General features: G+C 40.1%; 1 protein-coding gene across 3 annotated transcripts in view; it reads left to right on the top strand.

Annotated features, from left to right (window-relative positions):
- The first annotated feature begins 1,087 nt into the window (after window positions 1-1,087).
- The window catches only part of igsf21b (immunoglobin superfamily, member 21b), a 45,848-nt gene continuing 29,356 nt past the window's right edge, over window positions 1,088-17,579 (top strand). For 2 of the 3 annotated variants that reach the window (XM_005943476.2, XM_005943475.2), the window contains exons 1-2: window positions 1,088-1,451; window positions 16,869-16,942. Coding sequence is in view for 1 of the 3 variants with exons in the window: in XM_005943474.2 (XP_005943536.1) it covers window positions 1,391-1,451 (61 nt within the window). In the remaining 2 variants the exon portion in view is untranslated. The remainder of the gene's footprint in view (window positions 1,452-16,868; window positions 16,943-17,579) is intronic. The other variant, XM_005943474.2, reaches the window with a different exon arrangement.

Below are 17,579 nucleotides of genomic sequence, written 5' to 3'. Positions count from 1 at the left end.
GACCATTTGATGAAAATAAACACATTTTTGATAGAAAAAAAGATTTCTTTAGAAGACAAAAATGACCCAAGGACAACACAAGGGTTTTAACAGTGACTGAAGCTGGTGAAGCTAAGCGACCGGCAGCTTTTCTTCAGGTGATTTCCACATATATATATATTGTGGATAAATCACTGGTCTTAGTTCAGCTAAGAACTGCGCTTTGTGTGGCAACACAGCTAACGTTAGCAAGTAAACAAGTTTTAGTCATTGTAACAGATGTGTTTCATCTTGCTAACCACATCAACCAACATTATTATTGTAGGGTCTAACTTACAATATAAAGCGGCTTGAGGTGACTGTTGTTGTCATTTAGCGCTAGATAAATAAAACTGAATTCAATTGAACTGAATGTGATGTAAAAACAGAGTTTTTAAAAATTGTTAATAGCCCAAGGAAAGCTGATGATGATGGAGATGGGACAGCAACTCTCCCAAAGTTATCTGGTTTTAAAAATGAATGAAACAGGCATAACAGAAAAACGTTACACAGTTGCCATTGTTTTTGTTCACCCAATCTAGGATGAAAACATTGCTGTTAATTTTATGAGACATTAAACTGCATAATTTTCAATAAATACCTGGAAAAACTGGGATGTTCTGAAATGTTTGACTGGTAGTGGATGATAATCAGAGAAATTTGAGTAACATATAATGCTAAAACACAGAAAATGCTTTCTACATTTTATACATCCCACAGCCAGAGTAGCTCTCTCTCCCGAGCATCCCTGTATGATACTAAACCTTTAGGCTGTTGGAACAGTCAACCATGAACTATTTTTAGTAGCCAACCACACACATACTGCATAAATCACACGTAGTATTAATATACTGCTTGTATATTTTTTGCCCTGCCAAAAACCCTCCATGAGAAATAATATAAAATATATACATGTTTTAATGTTTTAATTGGCATCACATGAAACACACGAAAGCTTAATTACATGGGATTTCTTTTAGCACATTTTTGTGCTTTTTCACATAAACCTATCCAGAGAAAAAAACAAAAACAAATGCTGGATTGTGATAAGCAGCATACATTAAGCCACAGCAGAGAGAGAGCTTGTTCTGTCATTCAACTTGAACAAGGAAACAGAAAATAGGACAGAATGTTAAATATTCTGGCAGACAAAACAGGGAAGCAGACATGGAGATGCACTGAGAGTGAGGTGTAGAAACAAAAACAAGAGAGAGAGAGAGAGAGAGAGAGATGCTGTAATCCTCCGAGTTTAAACCTGAGCTGCTGAGCAAAGCTGCCTCAGAGTGAAGTATGGGAGATGAAATGCTGCTGTCATCCTCCGCTCTTATAACAGATGGAGCATCCTCAGCTGTGAGCAGCAGCACCCAGCAGGATGACTGCTTCTCTTGTCCTCTGCCTCCTCCTTCTGCTTCACATTTTCAGTCTTACAACAGGTAAGTACATAGGGGTGTGCTTTGTGATTCCTTGTTGATATTATTGATTTTGCCTTTGTGTGGTCTTTTCAGTAGTCAAAAAAGTCAGTTTCTAAGAGTAGTTATAGGTAGTAGTAGCAGTTATAAGTGTTTTTTTAAATCATTTGTTTCAGGGAACATGATGGTTTCACATAAACTTACTTGTGATGAAGTTAATCACCTGAAAGAGAACAATGCACTTTTTATACTGATACTCAAGAGAGTAAGTGTGTGTGTGTGCGTGTGTGTGTGTGTGTGTGTGTGTGCGTGTGTGTGCACGTGCGTGCATGCGCATAGTGAAAGGATCATGCCATCATGCCAGTATTTTTACACATTTGGAACAGTAGTTTGACAGGACACATCACTACATGACAATTGTTTTGTGTTAACTCTGCAATTAATAATTTGCTTAATTAAAGTATTTATTTTCTTCCAAATCCTTAGAAATCCATCTATTTTATTCTGCTTATCCTATTTAGAGTCACGGACAGGGCTGGGTCACAGGGCATGGCTGTCTAAGGTCGATGTCAACAGTCTTGACATCGACCTTAGTCATCAAGCGTCATAGTACTCCTTGAACAAATTACTAAAAATCTCCATGCAAATAATGATGTTTTCTGTATTGTGAAATGATCTTCATGAGAACTTTAGGACAACATGCCAATGGTCAGCCCAGCCTTACTTTGGACTGTGTACACAGATGACTTTGCATATCATAAGTTATATGTTATATCTACTTTTTTGTATTTTGGCTGAGGTGAAGTGACTGGAAACCAGAGGTTGTCTGGAAGCTATTAAATGTTTAAAAACCTCAAAAACTTTATCAGCTTTTTAAAATTTGCAGCTATGTGAGGATTATGTAAACATAGATTTAATGTCACAAATTCAGCAGCTGCAGTCTTTCTCATGGATCTTGTTGAAATCCATTTTTATGAAAGGAAATTTGGATGTTTATTAAGCCTTTTGTTAAAGCTTCAGAGTAGGAAAGCTGTCCTTTAGTAAGTTACTTAATCCTGCTCAGAGATTTTTGCCCTTAGGGATAAAAACGCCCATTGTCTAACCATGACCCATATTGCTCAAGGTAATCTGTACTTTAAAATGATTAAATGTTAGCGGCTGCTCAAACCACAGAGTGCATGAATGCTAATCCCAAAGCAGAAGTCAGAGATTTGCGATCTATGATCTTCAAAATGTCCGTCTAGATTTTGGTTCATGAATTATTTTCTCCGGGAGAACGAGCTCCTTCACTAACGTGATGTGGAGCCCAAAGACAACATCATGGAGGTGCAATGGGAATTACACATGACAATTCCATATGAGGGGAAAAAGGAAAGAATTCATTCATATAATTTGAAACTTACATTTAAAGAAATTATGAAACATGAATAACATAAAATAAAATGCAAAGGAATATTTGATTTCTAATTCATAGTTTAATAGAAACAATTTAGATGCTGTCATTACATCATAGGCTTTGGAGGGGTCCTGCTCATCACTTTATCTCATTTAAACTGCAGTTTAACTCATAAATCTACATTAACCCACTTTACTTGCTCCAGTTAATTTTCAGTTCAGGATTTTGAGTGGACTATTAGGGCAACTGTGTGATGCAGGAGGGGTTTAAAATGTTCTTCTGTGAAAGACTTTTGTGATTAGTTTTTCGATTTGGCATAATTCTTACAGCAGATTGAAATTATAATTATTCCTAACACAGTTCTCAAAACAGTTGCTAAAAATACTAAAACACACATGTCAAAACACACAAAATCAGTCAATCACTTCATCCCTGACATTACCATTTTGAGACTTAGGCACCAAATGTTTTTTTTACTTTTATCAAAACATTTTTTGATAAAAGTAAGGCCAGACAGTCCTGATCCCCAAAGATCCTCAGCAAGGATCAGCCCCATCAAACTACCAGCCAATAACCTACCTCAGCACCACATGGAAGCTCCATCATAGCAACTAAGATGAACTAGCACATGGCTCAATATCTGAGTGGGACCCAGAAAGGAATGGGCAGAAACACTGGAGGAGCAAATCACCAACTACCTGCAGACAGAGCAGTCACTTGACACTGTAAGTGACTGCACTGTAAGACCAGACTGACCAACCTGTGCACTGCCTGGATTGACTACAAGAAAGCCTCATGACTCAATGCCTCACACATGGATACTAGAATGCGTAGAACTGTACAAGATGGTCCTGATTAAGGCTCTACAACTGTAGAGCCTTAATCAGGAATTCAGTGCGGATGTGGCATACAACAGCACAGCACAAGTCACCATCAAATGTGGGATCTACCAAGGAGATGCTCTGTTCCCACTGCTGTTCTGCATAGGCCTGAACCCCCTCAGTGAGATCATTGACAAGACTGGCTACAGATGCCTAATATGGACTGGAGTAAACCTTATTCACCTACTCTGCATAAATGACATCAAGCTGTATTCCAGGACACTACATGTCCACCACCACTATTAATCCCTTACATTTAACCAAATTATATGCTATATTTATAAGAATAAAAAAATATATAAGTAGACCTCATGCCCTTCAATGAGGCCAGGAGAGAGCCCATTTTAATAGCTACTACTTACACTTATTACCTGTTATTTCAACAGCAAGAAGTAAAAACTTGATAAGAGATGGAGATGTGTTACAGTTTTTCTCCATTGGTTTGGCTCATTTCTTGAAACAGAAATTACATTCTCAAAATAACATGGACAAACCTCCAAACCTCTTGGCAAATGTTCATAACAGAATGGCATTTCTCATTCATTTTATCAAATGGCAAATACCTTAGTACATGTCTCAATTGTCTCAGTGCATCTTTGCAAATGATTAAGTACAAGTAGCCTACAGTTATACAGTTAGCCCACATTTAGCACATTTTCCAAATGAATAGATCTTGTAGATCTAAACTGATTAGTTGATTCTCAGTCTAATGATCATTCTCTCCAAAACATGTCAGCATGATTTCATTGTATAAGTACTCGCATGCACAACTGTCTGTTCAATTGTCAGAATTGGTCAAGAACATAATACCATGAATACCATATATGAATTTCTTTGAATATTTGATAAATTGATGACAGTCGTTGACAGTCAGGTGAAACTAGACTAACGAAGGGGTAGTGTCACACACAGGTGTGTTCCATGATTGTGTGCTGCCAAACACGGATATATAGAGCTTGACCAGAGCCAGTCTGATCTCTGAACATGGATAGACAAGGCCAAGCAAACGGACAAGGGGAAGTTCTTCCTCAAGGAAGAGGAGGAGGAAGAAGAAGAAGAAGAGGAGGACTGAGAATGCGTGGTGGAGGAATAAGTGGAAGAAGCCGCAAATAATGCCATCACATTGAGACAGATCCGTGATGCCATCCTTCAGGACAATCATATATTCCAGAATATAAACACATTAAGCATCTCCACAATAGACCGGGTTTTGAAGAAGCATCAGATGACAATGAAACAAATCTATAGGGTACCATTTGAGAGGAACTCTGACAGAGTGAAGGAGCTGCGCTACCAGTATATAAATGTAAGTCAGTTACTGGTTGTCTCTCATTATAACCTTACCTGTAATCACAGTAAGCAGTAGTTCACTTATTTGGTTTCAATACCTCCTTTACCTGATTTCAGAATCAGTATTTGCTTCATCTGACTTCAACAATTTCAACAGAAAACTGCAGTTTACTGTATGATACGATTCTCATTATAATCCTTATTTTATTGTCTCCCAATCAAATCTATCTAATACTGTAGGTTTTACTGTAACATCTCAGTAAGTCATCAGTATTTCCCACTCCCCTTTCTATCAAATACCCCTAAAGTACTTCCACATAGGCCTATCACTAGTTTAGAACCACTGGAGCAGTGGCCTGTAGTATATTGAACCTGTGGGGGAGAACATGTCATTGTCTAACTGTAGTATATGACTCTTCTGTATGACTGATTTTATGTTCTTTACTCTATTTTAGAGAATAATGTCATTGGAAGGACATGAGATCCCTCACATCCTGGTGTTCGTGGATGAAGCTGGCTTCAACCTGGCCAAGGGCCGAAGATGTGGCCGTAATATTATTGGCCACCGGGTCACAGTGGATGTCCCAGGTTTTTTTACATATGTATGAAACTTTCTTTGCGTGTGAATAAAAAATGGTTATAATTTCCTTGGTAGTGTGAGTGCAATCTGTGATGTCAAACCTTGGAAGCTACTCTTTTCTGTTGTATATTGTTGGTCCTCTGCCATAGTGACAAAACATCTAAACATTTTGTATGGCAGCACTCACACAATGCCAAAGGGACGATACATTTTGGGGGCACTGACTATTCAGATTAGAAAGAAATGTAGTTTTGACACATGAGGGAACTGTTTTAGGAGAGATATGAGCTTTTGCAGGTGGACCATGTTGTTGTGATCAACCATCCAGGTTTATTTTTGACAAAAGCACCAAGAATGATGAGAATGTCCGATCTGTGTCGAGAAATGAGCCAAAGCTAGGATCGTTGCCATTTTGGAGACACTGACTGTTTAAATGCGAAAGGGATTTAGATTGAAGCCTGAGTGAACAGTTTTGGAAGAGATATGAGCTTTTGCAGGTGAGCTATAGTGTTGTGCTAAACTGTAAGAGTGTTTTGCCAAATGATGTTAGAGTTTCTGTTTCAAGAAATGAGCCAAACCAATGGAGAAAAACTGTAAAAGAAATTAAATACATTTTCAACACATATTCACTTAGTCATGGTGCACTTTTCAAAATTTCTGACTGTGAGGACAAGAATGGACAAAATTGTGTGAGAGAAGGCCACCGTGTCACAATGTATCAATCAGTCAAGTATCAATCAAGGACTGATACCAACCTGTTGCAGCAGATGGCTACCCTTCACGGGTTCACCAGTATCCGATATTCATTTTCAGTCTTGTCCTTTTCCAGATTCTTGGAATTTTTTGATGATACTTTCTGATAAAAGTCGTCACAATTTTATATTTAGGAATATCAATCTATTTTCTTCTGCTTATCCAATTCAGGGTGTTCTGAAACATTACTGTGAAATTGTTCCACAATTTGTAGAAATAGTTCTTTGCAGATTGGTGCACCTCTGCTCATCTTTACTTTTTAAAAGCTCTTCCTTTCCAATGCACTCTTTTTTTTATACCTAATCATGTTACTGATCTTTTGACAGTCAACCCAATTAGTTGCAAAATGTTCCTCCAGGTATTACATTTCCAGCCTTTCTTGCCCTCTCCCAGCTTTTTTGTGATGAGTTATTGCCATCAAATCAAACCACAACTATTACTATTACTACAACAACAACAATTTTTCTTAAAATGATACACTATCACACTTTAAACCTTTGACAGGTTTTCTATGTTCCATTGTGAATAAAAGATTGGATAATGAGGTTTGTAAATCAATGTTGTATGATATTAAATGAATGATACTTAGATTGAAACTGCAAGACAGAAGACAACCAGTCCCAATTAAAATCTTCAACCAGTAAAATTTCATTGGTTATTAATGGAGGTAAAATGGCTTACAAGGTACATTTCCAAATAAAGGAACACAGAGAAATAATTAAATATGTCCATCACAGTGATATGGCCATGGTATTTGCTCTGGAAGGAATTGAACAGCTATTCGAGAAGATGAAAGATATCTCATACAAGAGTTCTCTTTTTGTGAGGATTTTGGGCTCAGGTTAAGCAGCTAGATAACAGACGTGGTGGTTTTAAATAAAGATCTGAGCTCTGTGAGCAAAGAAGGGCATTAATGTGAGGCGAGTCTCATTATATTCCATTTTAAAGCAGCTTTTGTTTTGTCTCATTAAAGTTCACCATTCCTAATGTCTAGAGAAGCAACATAAATTGCAGATTTGTAGTTGTGTTTTTTCAGTTTGGTGTTCATGTGTTTGGATGTTGGAGTCCATTTTCTGACAGGAGGGCAGACTGTCTTGCATCCTATAATGGGAGAATAGAGTGGCTTGTCCTAACTTTATCCCCCAGCAAACACAAGACATGGTCTATGTCTATGTCATGAACTTAGTTTTACAATTCACACACACTGTCCTGACAGGGAAGAATCATATCACTTCTCTATATCTCATTTGACTAACATTAATCTTATTACAAAATATGTTCTCTCTGGCTTTTTTGTTGTCTGTTTTGTTTAGGGTTTTTTTTTTTTTTTTGACATTTCAGTATTATTATTCTTTTATGCGTTAATCTCTTTGCCACATTGCGTGCGTGCGTGCGTGCGTGCGTGTGTGTGTGTGTGTGTGTGTGTGTGTGTTGGGGGAGACAGAGTTTGGCAAATGGCTGGCTCTGTGGATAAAAAGCTGCAGGGAGGATTAAAAGAGAAAACATGGGGAAAATAATCTGAGGCAGGATGACATCATGCAGCGCAGATCAGCCTCATGAAGGTGAGCCTCACTGTAATGGCAGAGGACATGATGAGTGGTCTTCAGTTCAATTCAAGCTGCCCTCGAATTGAACTGAATGTTAAATTCAAGTAAATACTATTATTATTTATTATATTATGCAGTGCTAAATCACTACAGTGATTTCCTCAATGTGCTTTATATTGTAAATTAAAAACCCTACAATAATACAGACAAAACAGAGAAAACAAGAACAAATCAATCAGACGAGGGACAGTGGGAGAATTCTTACAGGGAACAAACCTTCAGCAGAAGCAGCCTGCGGGAGGCACAGCAACAGGGAAAGAGAAAGAAAATGGAAAGAGAAGCTGGGAAGGGAGTTAACAGAAGGAGAGGAAAAAAATAGAGGAGAAACAATAGACTGAAAATCTGCTTGATCACCTGCTGAAAAGAAAACAACACAGTAAGGAAACCACAGCAAGAACCAACATAAGCATAAGCAACAGTAAATAATAAATATTCAGTGTTACTGAGCAGCATACAGTATTAATAGTGCATGATATGCTTAGATGTAGCAGCCAACCAAGATACTGTCTGTCTCTGAGTACCTGTTTGCACACCTTTGTGCACATCTGTGTTGTGAGCGCGCTTTTATTCATTAGGTTTCTCCATGTAAGTGTCTAACAGTGGGGGGCCAAAGCCCTCCCCCCAGGACATGAAGCAGGCATGGCAGATAGATCGATAGATAGATCGATATAAATATATATGACCCCCAGAACATGAGAGCACAAGGAGGAATCGCACCACCCACCTAGAAAAGAGCTGGGAGGTTACCCAGTAGCCACAGTGCAGAAGCCACAGAGGGCAGCTGCGACAAGCCCGCAGGCTCCGCTGCCACTCAATCCAAGCCCACCGCAGAGGAGAAACAGCCAGCCCAACAATTAGTCAACTCCCAGACTACATAAGACAATAGACACCCAGGTTGAGTTTATCCTCCACGTCTGTCAGATCCCCTGCCCTCCACATCTTTACGAGCAGAGACCACATGCAAAGGATGGTAACAACCTCTTGCCAGCTAAATAGCCCCCCCCCCCAGTTCCACTGATGCACTAGAGTCCTCCTGTCCCTAGGCAGGGCCCCCGTGCATGCACCCACTCACAATCCTGTCGACACACTAACCAGGACCCAGGCCCAACCAGAACCCCAGCCTAGAGGCAGAGCACCCCCAGAACTCCAAGTCCATAAGCCTGCCCCAGACCCACCTAGGAGCAGCATGGCTACTGGTAGATTAATATGATCTATCAGACGGTCTCTATATTGGTTAGAATTATCATTATTTTAATTTTTCCAGTTCATGAGGACGGTCTTCTTGGCAAGCATAGGGCAGTGAGAGCCTTGTGGGCTGTATTCATCTCTGTAGTGACATCATCTAAGTCGACCAACAAGCAAACTGAAGTGGAGACTGGAATGTTACATTTCAAACACTTTGATAAGTCTTCACATATCCAGCACCAGAACCTCTGAACAGGTGGACAGAACCCAAGAGCTTGGACAAAACTGCAAGGTGTTTTCCCTTGACAGTGTGAGCAGTTCTTAGAAGACATAAAACCCATACTGAACATCCATTGACCTGTATACTGTACATTATGTAGTATTTTGCATTGTATTAACTGTAGACTGAGATTTCTAATCAATTTCAAGTCTAAGGAGCCTGGAAAGAAAAACATCTGGACTTCTTTAAGTTGCTTGAAGATGTTTCACGTCTCATCCGAGAAGCTTCTTCAGTTCTAGGGTCATATGATGATCATTTGACCCTTCCAAGGGCCCAAAGTTTCACCCTGTCACTAGCAGCAGTAAGCTCTACTGCTGCTGCTGTTGTGGCCCACAAGCCACAATACTCACTTAAGCAGCTACTCTCCCCACTGCTTCCACATCACAGCCCGGACAATCTCGCAATGGGACCTTTCTATCACCCAAAACACATTGTAGAGCCACAGAAACACCACCCCACATCATACAATTCTTCCCCAGCATATATAACCTCAGAGAGGGGATTGCTGACTGGGTCCAGATGCCAAACGAGGCCAATGAACAGCAGGTGCATCCTGGAGAGAGGGCAGATTGAAAGCAAGAGAGAGGGGTGGGAGGAGCAAGAGAGGAGGAGGCAGAGAGAGAACACCACACCCACACAAGGGCAATTTCAAGAGGAGGCCCTGCTAGGGCTGTAACAAGCATTAATTAATGGCAGGACTTCTTTGAGCAGTTTTGTAGGAATGGGGTCTAAAAGACACGTTGATAGTTTGGAGGAAGTAATTACTGAAGTTAACTCAGCTGCAGAGAAAGATTCTAAATGAATATCACTGGTACTTAAAGTATCTGTAGATAATGTTATGTCTGTGAGATGATTATGAGTAATTTTTTCTGTAATGGTTAAAATTTCATTTGTGAAGAAATTGATTAACTGATTGCTAGTTAACGTTAAAGGAATAGTTGGGTCAACAGAGCTCTGACTTTTTGTCAGCCTGGCTACAGTGCTGAAGAGAAACCTAGGGTTGTTCTTATTTTCTTCAGTTTTCTTCTGTTTTAGCTTTACGGTGGGCAGCAAACTATTTTCCAGCCAGGGTAAAGAATGATGTTCCAAATTAATGAGCCATTTCCTCCCTAGCTTACATGTTATCTGCTTTAAGGTGGGCTCATTTAAATAAACACTTAAGTGAGCATCGAGGGAAACAGGCAAATCCTTTGTGGCTAATTATTTTTGGCTAAATTCATTATTAATATTCTGCAATAACACTCCCCGAAATGTCTTTTCAATAAAGATGGCGTCAGTGTGCACAGCAAGCTGGGTTCTATCTGCAGGATGTTCTTATTTTTCTTTTTTCATATTGCCCTGATGGCTCTGCTCCACTCATCTATGAAAGCCAAACACTTTGAGCTTTTAGCCAGTTAAACTGCCAACATTTGATCTGAGAAATCAGCCAGGAAGCCTTCCTCCACTACTGGCGGACATACTTGATTGACTATGCTGCCTACCATTCACTTTTCCTCCTTGGAAGCACTAAAAAAGATGAGTCATGTAAGTATCCAGATGTCATCGCTGGATAAATCCTTTTTGTCTTCCTGTTCCTTCAGACCTGCCAGCGAAGCCTCCAGTGGCAGTGGTTGTCATCCTACAGAAGTGGCCCAAATTATAGACACCTTCGCCTTCTGAGATGCACTTCGGTTAGCACCAGTTTGATCATGTTTTGGATAGCGCTGTTATACACTGGCCGTGATTTATGAAAGCATTTGTTGGCCCAACTTGGCAGAAAGTTTCTGTTGGCGCAACTTGGGCCAACAGAAACTTGGCTTCAACCTGGTGAAATGATAAATGGCCTGCATTTGTATAGCGCTTTACTCAGTCCCTAAGGACCCCAAAGCGCTTTACACTACATTCAGTCATTCACCCATTCACACACTGGCAATGGCAAGCTACATTGTAGCCACAGCTGCCCTGGGGCACACTGACAGAGGCGAGGCTGCTGGACACTTGGTGCCACCAGGCCCTCTGACCACCACCAGTAGGCAAACATGGGGTTAGTATCTTGCCCAGGGATATTTGTCATGCAGCCAGGAGGGATCGAACCACCGACCTTCTGATTAGTGGATGACCTGCGCTGCCACCTGAGCTACAGCCACCCACAAAGGAGTTCTTGCTTGGAATTTCTTCCCCCCCAATGTTCATTTCTCAGCTCTCCCCGGACCACTGGTAAAGGTAGAGGGCTAGCTTCTGTATTTAAATCCAAAATTCACTGTCGACAACTGTTACCCGTTTTCTACCACAGCTTTAAAGTGCAGCTTCTGGAACTGAACTCCTTCAATTGTCTACACTGTGGTGTATGGTCCACTGAAATGGGTTAAGGATTTTTGTGTTAATTCTTTTGACTTACTTGTGCTAGGTTATGATCATGTTTTAATCGTTGATTATTTTAACATATATGTTTTTTCTGAGACTGGACCACTAGTAAAGGAACCTTATCAACTCTTATTTTCACTCAGTGGGTGAGTGATCCAACTCATGGAAATGGTCACACACTTGATCTGGTGCTGTCATGTAATGAACTTTTGTATATAAATAAATAAATACAATTTTATTTATATAGCACTTTTCTAGACAGAATCACAAAGTGCTGCACATAAGATAACAAATAATAAAAGGGTAAAACAGACAAAATAAAAGAGGCAAAAAATTAACCAAAAACAGTTTTAAAAAGGTGAGTTTTGAGTTGTTTTTTAAAAACAACTACCGAGTCCACAATTCTTAATGTATGAGGGAGAGAGTTCCACAATCTTGGAGTCACAGTGGCAAAAGCTCTGTCACCCTTTGTTCTCATCTTAGTCTGTTTTATAGCAAGTAAGCCCCGATCAGATGACCTCAGGGACCTGCTGTGGACATAGGGCTGTAGCAGGTCGGAGATGTAGGATGGTTCCAGCCTATGCAAGGCTCTAAATGTCAAGACCAGGATCTTAAAATGTACTCTAAATTCAACAGGAAGCCAGTGTAGCTGAAATAGCAGTGGTGTCACAAGTGAATACCTGGAGAATTTTGTCAACAGCCTAGCTGCAGCATTTAGCACAACCTGCAGACAATCCAGAGAACCTTTGCTTAGACACATAAACAAAGAGTTGCAATAGTCCAAGCGTGAGGAAATAAATGCAGGTATAGCTATCTCTGTCACGGTTTGGCATGGCAGACTGTGGGGATGTGGGGAAGGAGGACTCAGGAGCGGTGCTCTGTGTATAAACAGTGCATTTATTTACAGTGTGTGGAAACAATAACAGTAAATCCCCGTGCTCTCCCGTGTCATGTTCTCCACTCTCGTGTGTCCACACACACCCTGTGCCTGCTGCCCTCCGATGTTCCTCCTGAGGGGAAAAATAACAGAGGCAGCCTCCTCCTGAGGGGAAGATAACAGAGGCAGCCATCAAGACACTTAATTCCAGTAAGCATACACTCACAGACTTAACTAAGCAGAAGACTAACATGAAATCTCAAGGAATGATCCCACGTCAGTGGGAGCTCCAAGACTCTCCTAAGTAACTCCCCTGACGAGCCCTGATCAGCGGCAGCTGTGTAGCTTCGGGTGTGGCCAGTCCCCTAGCAGGGCCACACCCACCAGGCCTGAAGGCACCTGTAAACCAGTATACATACACACCTGCACCCACACACACACACACACACACACACACACACACACACACACCTACACCTACAAGCATGGAAAAGAGCAACAGCAACACCAAAAATACATATAATATCATTAGTCCATGACTGCCCAGGGATCCTGGGTCGCTCAGACCCAGTACCCTGACAATCTCCAGTTTAGGGCGAGATAAAATAGGGCTGAACTTAGCCACATTTCTTAAATGATAAAAACAAGACCGAACCAGAGATTTCACATGCCCATCCAATGTGAGAGTCGCGTCAAAAGTGACACCTAAAAGTGACACCTGATAGAGGATTTAACATACACAGAAAGAGGACCAAAGGTTTTCACTATCTGGGATACAAATCTGTCCGGAGCATATATGAGGACTTCAGTTTTCCCATCGTTGAGTTGGAGGAAATTTGCAGCCATCCAACGTTTGATGGAATCTAAGCAGTCATTTAGAAGCTGAAGCTTAGATAAATCCTGGAGCTTAAAAGAAATGTACAACTGAATATCATCAGCATAACAGTGATAAGAAATGTCCTCAAAAGAGCCCATTATATGCTGGAGGGGGAGAAGATATATTAAGAACAATAAAGGCCCCAAAACCGAACCCTGAGGGACACCACAAGTAAGGGAGGTAGAGGATGACCTAAAATCAGAGACCACCACAGAAAAAGATTGGTTATGTAGATTAGAGATGGACCGATCCAATATTACGTATCGGTATCGGTCTGATACTGACGTAAATTACAGGATCGGATATCGGAGAGAAATAAAAAATGTAATCAGATCCATTAAATATCAAAAAAGCACCTCACAAAACTTGCGACACGGTGTAACTCGGCTCATAACCGTAGCACGTCGGAGCAGTATGCATCATGTGATAGAGCGGCTGTGTGTATTTATAGCCTCGCTACCAAACCAGCATTTCATCTCCGAGGAAGTGTATAAGTTCATCTCTGAATGTTTGTAAAGCATTCCATCGTTAAGTTTAACAACCGATATATGGAGCGACTGCCTCTTCTCTCCCTCCCTCTCCTGCTGCTTCTTCAATCATGCAACTGATCAATGATCAGCTGATCGGCTTTTCTGTCGCGAGTCCGTCTCTCTTGTTTGTTTTTGGCCCACTTTGCACCAGAAAGAGGAAACCAGCGGCTGAATAACAGCAGCACGTTTAACCTCGATAAGCTGTTGTTAGAATTTATTTAATATTACTTTCTACACCAGGATCCTTTTCTACGCAGCTAACGGCTGGTAACTGTGCAGGGGCGGATCTAGCAAAGTTTAGCCAGGGGGGAGGATAGGGCATTAACAGGGAAAAGGGGGGCACAAAGACATACTTTTCTTTCTTATTCTCATTTAAAATGTCTAGCTTTTAATAAATAATTATCCGAATCTTACACCCAAAGTTTTAATCTGACATAAAATACATAGAAGTCCATTACTGTATATAGTAACTATTAAGTCTAATATACCCTAGTAAGCTATAGTACTTTTTCCTTTGGGAAGATACCATCTGTGCAGTCTACAGTTCTGTTGAAGAAAGATGTTGAATCTATTTAATTATTCTTGAAAAATAATTTATTTCTGTGCATTTTTTTTCCAACCTGCATCAAATTAAAGTTGATTACGTCGATTAAGAATCATGAGGTGGAGGGTGGGTGGTTCCCTATATTTTTTTTGCTTGCTATTAGTTAGGTTGTTTAATATTTCTGCTAAGTACTCTTTAAAATACCAGAAAAGGAAGGATGGAGTAGATTTAAGTTTATTAGATTGATCAGTTTTGCTGAACTATGAACTATTTTGGGTGCAGTGTATTTTTTACATACAGGTATAACAGAATAGCTTTAGTGTTGTTGTTTATTTAAACTTGACTATGAACTTATACAAAATGCAGCAAGATATAAAAAAAACAGTGTTATTGATTAAAAAAAAACTGTATCGGATTCATATTGGTATCGGCAGATATCCAAATTTATGATATCGGTATCGGACATAAAAAAGTGGTATCGTGCCATCTCTAATGTAGATACGAGGAGAACCACTCCAAGGCAGTACCAGATACACCAACCCAATGTTTAAGCCTTTCAAGGAGGATGTGGTGGTCAACAGTGTCAAAAGCTGATGTTAGGTCCAACATAAGTAAGACCAAACATTTTCCTGCATCATTACTCATCAAAATGTCACTTGAGACCCTAAGAAGGGCTGATTCTGTGGAGTGAGCTCTGCGAAAGCCGGACTGAAACTTATCGCAAATGCTATGTTTGTCCAGAGCCGCTATAAGTTGCTTAGCCACAACCTTTTCTAGAAGCTTAGCAATTAACGGTAATTTAGAGATGGGTCTGTAGCTGCTCCAAAGAGAGGGGGTCTAACTGAGGTTTTTTTAAAAGTGAGAGAACAGCAGAATTTTTTAAAATAAACCATAACTATACCAGACATCAGTTCAGGGTTGATTAGAGTGAGCACAGATGGACCAATAACCTGGAAGACATTTTTTCATAATGATGCAGGTACAATGCCAAGTGGACAAGAGGATGCTTTCACTGAATTCACTAGTTTTGCCAGCTCAGGTAGTGAAACAGGAGAGAAAGTATCCAAAATGACAGGGTGTGATGAGGTGGAGATAGACATAACAGGTGCTGAATGAGAAAAGTTCATTCTTACATTCTTCATCTTTGCAAGCATAAAAGAAAGAAAACGGGGCCGCGGGAAGAGCAGGAGTAACAAAGCCACTAATGGTGTTAAATAGCACCTTAGGATTACCACTGCTATTTGCAACCAAGTGTAAGAAATAGGCAGCCCTCGCATCTCTGATAGCATTATTAAAAGAAGCTAAAAGGTCCTTTAGGTGGAGGAGATGAACATTTAGGTGAGTTTTCCTCCACCTGGGTTCCACTTTGCGACAATCACATTTTAGACAAATACTGTATTACTGAAGTCAAATCATGTAGAAAAAGTTTAAGCAACTTCAGACCATTTTGGATGTTGATTGTGTTTGTGAAGTGGTCTGGTTTTAAATCCCATGACAGTACTGAGAGTTTTTAATTATCTTTTAACTGTTGACTCAGGATGTTCTGCTGTTTTAGCTCTTATAGATTTAGCCGCTGCCTTTGACACGGTCCATCACTACATGTTGGTCGGAAAGACACCATTTTATGGTAATTTAAATAATATTTGTGAAAGAGGTCTTTTTCTGTTGCCAGTAGTGAATATTCTTCTTGTTCTGCCCTGTGTGGTATACCACAGGGGCCTGTTTTGGGTTCTGCTCTGTTCTCATTATACATGCTACCTTTGGGATTCATTATCAAGAAATATAATATTTTCTTACACTTTTGTATTGATGACATCCCAGTTTACTTCCCATTGAAATTGGATGTCTCTGTCCCACTGCAGCCTCTTGCTGTCAAAGACTGGTTAACACTCAATTTTCGTATTTATTTTATTATCACCTCTTGATGGGACTACTGCAATTTTCCCTATTTGCATTGCTGTGTTCCTCTCATAGTCCATGAGTTTGAATAATTCACTACTCAGTCTTTGTTCTCCTCATTTTAGACAATGCATGATCAACCACACAATCTGGAGAGGTCCAGATTTATTGTAAATATCAGAATTATCTAGAAATTAAATGTTGCATTTGAGATTTTAGCATAAACTTTTAGCATAAACCTAAGCATGATATAAACAAACTGATTAAAACTGTTTTACATCCATCTACAGAAAAATCAGCAGCCTGGTAACATGGTGAGAGAAAACTGTACATGAAATGTTAGATTTTAAAAAATACACCAGTAAAAGGTTTTACAGAAGTGTAATTTGTTCTTTTCAGAGTCCACGTCATTATCAACAGCTACATTCACCCTGAGGAAAAATGAGTGAGGGAGACCATCGAGACTAAGCTAGGTCTGTATTGGGTCCAGCGGTTTGTAGAAACTTCCTCTCTGTCTTTTATCACAGCTGTCCTGTACCAGATGTTATGTTGACAAACTGAGGGAGATGTCATTTTCATCGCAGGGAAAAAGCAGGACTCACAATCTTCACCAGCAGCTAGGCCCTTAGGCTTGCCCCAAAGCCCAGCACTTTATGGACAGTATGACAGCAATCTTGCTTTGTGTAATGTTAGAAGTAGTGCTCAGATGCTCTGCTGTTGCCTCAAGGTGCTTTATATTCTAAGGTAAAGACCCTGCAATAATAGAAAGAAGATAGAGAAAACCCCAATAATCACATGATCCGTTATGAGTAAGTGCTTTGAAGGAAAGGTTCAGGAAGGAAAGGAAAGGAAGTCTTCAAAGTAGAGAGGGTGTCTGTCTCCCCAATCCAAACTTGAAGCTGGTTCCACAGAAAAGGCTCTTCTACTTTTAAATACTCTAGGAACAACAACAAGTAGGCCTGCAGTGTGAGAGGAAAGTGGTCTAACAGGGTGATATGGTACTACAAGGTCATTCAGATAAGATGGGGCCTGATTATTTAAGACCTTGTATGTGAGGAGCAGGATTTTGAATTCAATTCTGGATTTAACAGGAAGCCAATGAAGGGAAGC

Source organism: Haplochromis burtoni, unplaced genomic scaffold, assembly GCF_018398535.1.
Source record: "Haplochromis burtoni strain Fernald_Lab_line unplaced genomic scaffold, NCSU_Asbu1 Contig_374, whole genome shotgun sequence".
In the NCBI taxonomy this organism is placed as follows: domain Eukaryota; kingdom Metazoa; phylum Chordata; class Actinopteri; order Cichliformes; family Cichlidae; genus Haplochromis; species Haplochromis burtoni.
Note: the sequence above shows the minus strand (reverse complement) of the source record. Positions and strands in the feature narration are given on the sequence as shown.